Below are 8,871 nucleotides of genomic sequence, written 5' to 3' on the forward strand. Positions count from 1 at the left end.
TATAAAATCCTATGTATCAAAAAAAAAAAAAAAAGGAATGCAGTATTGGCGAAAGATTAGACAAGATTAAACAAACAGATCAACAGAACAGAAGAATCCAGAAGTAGACCCACAACAATAGTCAACTCATCATTGCCAAAGGAGCAAAGGCAATACAATGAAGAAAAGAGTCTTCTCAACAAACTGCTGAAAACTGAACATCTGCATGTAAAAGAATGAATCTAGACAGAGACTGCACCTTTCACAAAAATTAACTCAATATGAATAGTATATCTATATGGAAGATGCAAAATTATAAAACTTCTAGAAAATAATATAGGAAAAAAATCTAACAGACCTTGTGTTTGGCAATGAGTTTTTAGATATAACACCATAAGCATGATCTCTGAAGAAAAAAATTGGTAAGTTGTACTTCATTAAAATTAAAAAATTCTGATCTATGAAAAACACTGTTAGGAAAAACAAAATTAAAAAAAAATGCCACAGACTGGGAGAAAATATTTTCAAAAACATATCTGATGAAGGCTTATATCCAAAATACACAAAGGGATCTTAAAACCCAACATTAAGAAAACAACCCAATCTTTTAAATGGGCAAAAGATATGAACAGATATCTCACCAAAGATGATATATGGATGGCAAATGAGCATGTGTAGACATACTTAACATCATATGTCATTAGGGAAATGCAAATTCAAACACCACGATACTACTACATACCTATCAGAATAGCCAAAATCTGAAACACAGAGAATTCTAAATGCTGGTGAGGATGCAGAAAACTACATGCAGCTGAACTGAGACACATATGAGTATACAAACGAACCTCTACCCATACAAACCTCAAACACCTGCCTGTTGCCTCAGCTCACTGTGTGTGATGAGCCATGGCCATCACCTCTGGCGTTACCACTTTCCACCAAATTTCACATAGCTCTTCACCCACTATTTCACAACAACTCACAAGTTCAATCCCTCCAACACTCACCATCATATGAAATCTCGGGTCTCTCTTAAGATCAAGTGCCATATTCTGAGTATTTGCGAGTATAACTATTGACCATATGTAAAACGGTCCTACCATTTTTATTAGGTTCCTATCATATTTTTAATGGGTCACTGGCGGTTTTTGAGTGTTGTGCCCCTGACCCCATTTTTCTCGTAAACCTGTGACTTTTATTGTATGATTTTCATAGTACAGTGATTCTTAGGAATGGATATTTTCACATTACAGCAGAACTGATTGCATAAGGATAAAGCAAATAAGGTAAAATGCCAACAAATGAGGACTCTCATGAACGATATATAGGTCTTACTGTACCATTCTTCCAGCTTCTCTGGGGTTTAAAATGTTTCAACATACACACTGGAGAACATAACTGAAATAATAGAGATGTGTAAAAACATAAGGTAAGCATAAGGGCCTTCACAAAAGTATAAAATAATTGAGGTAATGTGTTATAAACAGGGGGATGAAGAGGCATCATGACTAAAGATCATCCTTTATCAGAAATATTCCACCATTCTCAGATATTGGAAACCAGTTTGTATAAGAAACTTGTAGAGCTTAAAGGAGAGTGATTTTTGAGCATAGCAATCCTGGTGGCAAGCCATGTAATGCTAGGAAAACTGAACACTCCCTCTCCCAGGCTCAGACTTCCCATGCCAAGCCCTTTGGCTCTGCAAACATCCTCACTGCACTTCTGGAGCTCTGCCAGGCACCTGGGGCCTGGACGGATTCAACAGAAGGGCTCACTCAGCAGTAGTCAATCAAAGAGAGATGCATCACGGTGATGGTGCCTTTTTCCCTTAATTCTCTCTCTCTTCCATTTCCACATTCACCCTTTTCTGGGCCGATGGCAGATACCTACAGACCCTGCCTAGCCTCTAGCTGCAAAGAGACTTCTGAGGAGAGGTCCACATGACCGCACGAGGCTGTTCCTTTGTAAGATGACAATCTGCATTGTATACACTCAGCCTGTCATTCAGCAAATATTGGTGGAACATAACTCGTGCTCCTGCAAAAGCAAATAAGCCCTGTTTAAAGAAACGTGGACTAACAGCTTATTGGGCTGGCAGCTCAATTACGCAGGGGGCATTGCTGATCCTGGCTTAGACGTACCTGCCACGCCACGGTCAGCCTGGCAGCTCTGTGTGAGGGCCTCCCAGGGCTCATATGTGTCACAAGCTCCTACGCTAGGTCAGGTACATTCTGACTTCTCCACATACAGGGTTGCCTAACGACCACACCCAGGCATATCTGGGTTTCATCAACCACCATTTCTTTAGGGAAAGTAGATACTAGTTGTTGCTGCCTGTTAGAAAGTTCATCTCATATATTTAAAGTAGAAAAGGCAATGATATTGAACCGAAATGATCTCTTTCTAATGGGAAATATGTGACTTTCCATCCTCCTTCTTTTTTGTTGTTGGGTGTTTCCCAATCAAGAATTTCCTGTTGATGTCTTCATTTCGTAAGCAGTGGCTGCCTCAGCAGAAGGTCTGGTTACAGCTCCCTGTAGCCAGTTTTCCCCTCTCCAACATACACCTTGATTTTTACTCTTTCCACACCTTCCTCTCATTAGCATATACACTGAGTGGCCAGATTATTCTGATCTCTGAATGCATAATAATCTGGCCACTCAGTGTATATCCTACATAAAAGGCTAATATGCAAATTGTCCCCTCCACCAGGAGTTCGACCAACAGGCAGGCTGGCCAACTGCCTATGTCCCCTTCCCCTGGCCAGGCTGGCCGGACCCCACCCATGCACAAATTCATGCACCAGGCCTCTAATATATATACTGATGGGCCAGATTATTATGCGTTCAGACATCATAATAATCTGGCTATTCAGTGTATATGTGCCTTAATTTCAAAGGGGAAATAGAGGAATCCTGTCTCGTGAATAAAAGCAAGAATCCATGGCCCCAACACCACATGGAAGAGACTTCAAAAGATTTGGTTCACAATCCAACACCAGAAAAGTAAGTAGCCCATATTACTTGATTTTTGTTCTTAACCAGTTTTTTAAAAAAAATATATATTTTATTGATTTTTAACAGAGAGAAAGAGAGCTAGAAACATCGACGAGAGAGAAACATCGACCAGCTGCCTCTTGCACACCCCCTACAGGGGATGTGCCCGCAACCAAGGTACATGCCCTTGACCGGAATCGAACCTGGGACCCTTCAGTCCGCAGACCGACACTCTACCACTGAGCCAAACCGGCTTCGGCCTTAACCAGTTTTAAATATGTAGTCTTAAAGTCACTTAGAATGAGGAGATTTCCAAAACAAAGGAAGAGGCAGTTTAAAGAAACTCGGGGCAGGGAGAAACTTGTCCTGGTGATTTTGAGTCAGCCACATGCCATCCAGGCCTGCATTCCAGTGCATTCAACTGTCATGGAAAAACCTTTCCATTTTTCAGACCCGATATCGTTTTACTCTGGGCCGGGCGGTGTGGGGAAGGAGGTCAGGCACTGGAGACAGGCTGGCCTGGATCGCTCTGTCCCTCTCCACCCCGTGAGTAAGATGACGTAGGCTCGGTTCATCAGTTTTTCTCACCATTACAGTCTAGATTGTTGGAAGGATTAGTTCCTGACACACGGTGGGCACTCAATACCCTGTGGGCATTAGAATGCCCACTCCTACTTTACCCTCCATAGACTTTCAAGAGAAGCAGCAGAATTCACAGCAGATGACCACAAACTGACTTCTCCCTGAAAACCACAGTGGCTGAGTCACCTGGGAAAGGCTCCACATTCTGGGACTAGTGAAATTAACCACAACTGTACTTCATTGGCATCAGATGGAAACTTCAGAGAAAGGACACAACACAGTTATCTTAAGAGACCTTCCTGTTGGCTCTCAGAACTGGCCTTCTCTTGGCCTCTTTCAGCCAGCCATTGTCAGGACTGCTCTTCCCATTTCAAAGTTACGCTCCAAATTTTCCATCCTCATTGCTCTTTGTCACCTTCCCACCCATGGCTGGAGCCTTGTTTGCACAAGTCAGATGACCTGGGCAGTATCCAAGTCATGTCCCAGACACCACACCTAGCCTTAATCCCAGTGCACCTCCACCAACTCCACTGTTCAAAAGAAAATCCTCATTTGCTATTGACTACACAGAAAGTGCATGCAGACTACAATTAGTGCAGTGGTTCTCAACCTTTCTAATGCCTCGACCCTTTAATAGGGTTCCTCATGTTGTGGTGACCCTCAATCGTAAAATTATTTTCGTTGCTACTTCATAACTGTAATGTTGCTACTGTTAATGAATTGTAATGTAAATATCTGTGTTTTCCGATAGTCTTAGGCTCTACAGCAGCGGTTCTCAACCTGTGGATCATCTAAGACCATCGGAAAACACAGATATTTACATTTCGATACATTAACAGTAGCAACATTACAGTTATGAAGTAGCAACGAAAATAATGTTATGGTTGGGGGTCACCACAACATGAGGAACTGTATTAAAGGGCCGCGTCATTAGAAAGATTGAGAACCACTGAATTAGTGTTAGTGATCTTTGTACACTCATTTGACATAAACACAGAGCATTCAGATGCACTAAATAAGTGTTTAAATTAAATTTAGGCACTGATAGAGACTGAGGGAAGACCAGGTAGCAATTCATCCCTAATCAGGAGAACAAAGGTAAAAGAAACATTTTAAAAACCTCATTGGATTCTCTTTCCCTCAGCCATCCTCCCCCCCAACACACACACACACACACACACACACACACACACAGTACAGAAATTTTCACACCCACACATCCACAAAATACCTCTGGGGAAAATGTAGCCATTCAAAGTGAATCTCATAAAGAAATAGCCCAATGGGGCAGATTCACAGGTGTCATGCTTTGTAGGTCCAAAGCTGTATCTGCCTCAGGCCTACCCACACACAAGTCCTCAGTCTCATGGTAAGACAGCTATGTCACTTCCATAGACAGAGAGAGGCATGATTTCCAAATGTGACAATGTCTTTTCCCTTAATTAAGCACAGAAAAGAACATTTTACTAGAAACCCAAAGAGCAAATTAAAACTTTAAATCAAGGCTCTAAATAAAGGTTGAACACGTGAAAAGGCGATATTCTGGCTGCCGACCTCTTCCACCAGCTTGCATCATTAGCATCTGGGCCCAGTTTCAATAGCAGCTTTGTAGCCCAGATGGCCAGCACTGCCATTCTAGGGCCTCCCTGCTCCCGATAAAGACGGAGTGTGTGAATGTCTGTGTGTGTGTGTGTGTGTGTGTGTGTGTGTCTATGTCTATGCACACTCACAAGCTCCTAAGACCTCACATCATTTGTAGATCCAACAACTATCATTTTCAACCATGAAAAGAACATCTTTTTATGTCTCTCGGATTTTTCCTACAGATGCCCAACCCAGCTTTCCAAACCTTGTATCTAAATGTATAAAGGAATTACTCTCTTCTGTAACCAGAAGAATTATACTCTCATGTGTAAACTGGGTATAAATGATCACCAAATAACAGCGGTGATTAGAATGAAATGAAACACCATTGTAGTAAAGCGCCTGCCTATATAGAGTAAGTGTCCAGGTATCATTTGCAATGCCTTCTTTCCACACTAACCTCGATCTGAAAACCATTACACATACACACCTGTGTCTACATCACACAAACCCACAAAACCATGCTCACCAGCTGTGACTGACAAGGAAGGGTGGGTCCCAGATCTGCCTTTCAATTTTATCAACTCCACCTGTGGTTAACACAGGATTTTTCTTTTCTCCTTCCCCTCCCTCCACTCTGCCATCAGAGCTACCACCACTGAATCACTGTTAACATCCCATTTCTCCTATTACTCTTTAATACTTTCCAGAATGAATCTTACGCTCCCATCAACTGTAGGCCTCACTGAACATTGTCTCAAGGGTTTTGGAAACTGTAACTTTAAAGCAAAATGACATACAACAAAACCAATTTTACCGAAGGCTAATTGATATAAAAAAAAGAATTAAGCGTCTATCCCACATTTCTGGTAACAAAAACATCACCAAAGTTCTAAAGACCCAAATGTTTCAAATATTAAACACTGAAATAAATGTTAGCTATACATGCATTTAGGGAAAATTAATACAAAGGGTCCAGTTAAAGGTGGCCGGTGGCTGGAGCCTCTCCCGGCAGCTCAGGGCAGGTGAGAACCCACCATGGACAGGCTGCCCTTTCATGGCAGGCAGGACACACTAATGTTCACACACTCACACGGGGACCATTGAGAAATGCCCTTCACTTCATGTGCGCATCTCTGGGGTAGGGTTAGGGGTGGGGGTGGGGCTGGAGTTCCTGGAATAAACCCAGGAAGAGAGAGGGAGAATGTGAAAACTCCACAGATGGTGGCCCTAGCCAAGCCAAGAACTGACTCCCCCCACCCCACCCCATCAACGTTATTTACCAAACTAGTTTAACAAAACAATGTTACTTGAGGTCCTGATATATTTACTTGCAGGTGATGGGGTAGGCCTCAAACTTTTTAAAGTGGGGGCCAGATCACGGTCCCTCAGAGAGCTGGAGGGCCGGACTATATGAACTAATTCCTACTGTAACACCTCGGCTGCGCTCACTGCCCAAAAAACCAGGAAAGTGGAGTGCCTATTAATGAAGGGTATAGATAGCACTTGTTATCTGGCGGGCCGGATCAGACTCCTCTGCGGGCCGCATGTGGCCCGAGGGCCGTAGTTTGAAGACGCCTGGTAGGGCATAATGAATATTAGTAGTTACAAAGTTATCTGTTTTTGCCTAACAGGAAGGGTTACTTTGTGTTTTTTTAAAAAAAAAAAAAAAAAAAAAAGGCAGTTTTTCAAACTACTGGTATCTGGAAGGCCTAACTATATGCGAATAGCATTTAAGAACATTTTATTTTATTTTTTTTAACAAATGGAATAGGAATATGCACTACATATAGAAGGGGTTGGTACTATTTTATGAAACATTTGTCTGAGTTACATATGTCTCCATATGAATGTATTAATTGTGATGTAAAGTTAATTTCATAGGGTGCGTCATAGTAAAAAAAAAAAAAAGTTTGAAAGCCATTTGGATGGGGCCAAGCAACAGTCAGAATGGCCTGTTCTCCTTCCCAAGAACTGTCACTTCCTGTGTCTTGTTGGCTGGTAACCCCTGACCAAAGTTACAGCACCCTGCCAGGACCTATCTCCTGCCTGCCTGCATCCCCACCGCAGAGTCCTTACTCGTTTTTTTGTCCTCTGCATGGCACCCATAAAATTCTTCCTAATGGGATCCCTGCTCATTGATGGAGGACCAGGAGCGGGATTCCAGAAACAAGTGCTATCTATACCCTTCATTAATAGGCACTCCACTTTCCTGTAACTCCGCCGGAGTGATGGGCACAAAGACACACCTGGGCTTTCCTAGACCACAGAATCACGGCCTCCGCTCTCCTGCCTCCAATTAGTAACCACAAAGCAGCTCTCTCGGTGAGAGGCCCCTGGCGGCCAGGGCCGGCTGAGAGAGGATCTTCTCTTCACTCACCCTGACCCCCGGGAGGTCCTCCACCAGGACAGGGCACATGCACTTCCTGACTGGGTGGCCAGCTAAAGGTCATGTGCCCATACCCTTTAATCGCCAAATAACCCGGCAAGAGCCTACCAGAGTAGGCTTCCCCTTTCTTTAATCGTTCTCCGGCTCAGCCCCTCCATCCTACCCCTTAATGCCGCCGGCATTAATTCCTAAACACAATAAGGTCAGAGAAAGTAAAGTTGGCTGCTGGCAGAGTTAGGGACAGGTGGGGAGCGAGGGCGGGAAGCATGGGACGCTCAGGTTCAGGCGGGACGGTCCAACTCTTAAAGGGGGCGGGGGGGGGAAATCCCTCTTCTTAGCCCAGCAAGAAAAGAAAACAAAAGCCACAAACAAGACCCTCTATCGGCGCAGCACAAACACGCAGCGAGGATGGGGGCGCGGACTGCGGACAGCGGAGCAGCAGCCTGGCTGGGAGGAGAAGGGGTCTGGGGGCGCCGGGAACAAAGCCCCGCGTCCCGCGCCCAAACTCAGGGGGACACCCTGCCGGGGACACCCCGCTCCCTCCGAGGGAGCCCGCCGCGGGGTGGGGTGCAGGTGTGTAGGTGCGGGTGCGCGCGCAGCCAGCCCCTCCCCCGCCGCCGCCCCCCAGCCCTGGTTTGGGGGCGACACCCCCCTCCCACCCAGGGTCTCTCGGAGAGGCTCTCACCCGAGCGGGGATCGAAGGTGACCACGAACACGGCCACCACTTGGTCCTCCTCCACGTCGCCCAGCTCCAGGCGCCCGGGCTGCAGCAGCACCTCGGGGGCGCCCAGCTCCTGGGGCTCCCGCCGCCTCGGCGCCTCCGCGGGCCCCCGGCCGCCCCCGCCCCGGCCCCGGCCCCCGCCCCCAGCCTGCAGCTCCGGGGCCTGCGGCGGGGAGACGGCGGGGCCCTCGGCCCAGCGCAGCAGCGGCGCCGCGTCGCCCCGCTCCACCATGGCGAAGCGAGGAGGAGCCGCGGGCGGGAGGGGCGGGCGCAGGGGCGGGCTGCTGCGGAGCTCCCCTCGCCCGCCGCCCGCGGCCCGCGCCCTCCGCCGCGCCCGCACCTGCCCCGCGGCCCCGCCCGGCCCGGCTGCCCTCCCGCGGGCGTCCCCTCCCCCAGGCTTCGCTGGACTCCGTGCCCAGGTTTGAGGGTGCACGGACGCCTACGCGCTCGGGTACAGGAAATGTGCGGTGACAGTCCGCGCAACCACCTGGATCTGGTTACCTGTGCCTGGCTTATGGCTCCTTCTTACTTACAATTAATTCCGTGGGATAACTGTCCCACCGTGCAGTTTTACAGATCACCATTGTTTTTGAAAGCCCCCTTGTCCTATGGGCCAT

The 8,871-nt window shown here is 46.6% G+C and overlaps 1 protein-coding gene across 1 annotated transcript in view; it reads right to left on the reverse strand.

Annotated features, from left to right (window-relative positions):
• Positions 1 to 8,570, reverse strand: part of DENND11 (DENN domain containing 11) — a 33,154-nt gene extending 24,584 nt beyond the window's left edge. Inside the window, exon 1 of the mRNA XM_036428844.2 lies at positions 8,219 to 8,570. Coding sequence (XP_036284737.1) covers positions 8,219 to 8,486 — 268 coding nt within the window. The 5' untranslated portion in view covers positions 8,487 to 8,570. The remainder of the gene's footprint in view (positions 1 to 8,218) is intronic.
• Positions 8,571 to 8,871: the final 301 nt, after the last annotated feature.

Source organism: Pipistrellus kuhlii, unplaced genomic scaffold, assembly GCF_014108245.1.
Source record: "Pipistrellus kuhlii isolate mPipKuh1 unplaced genomic scaffold, mPipKuh1.p scaffold_m20_p_10, whole genome shotgun sequence".
Classification (NCBI taxonomy): Eukaryota; Metazoa; Chordata; class Mammalia; order Chiroptera; family Vespertilionidae; genus Pipistrellus; species Pipistrellus kuhlii.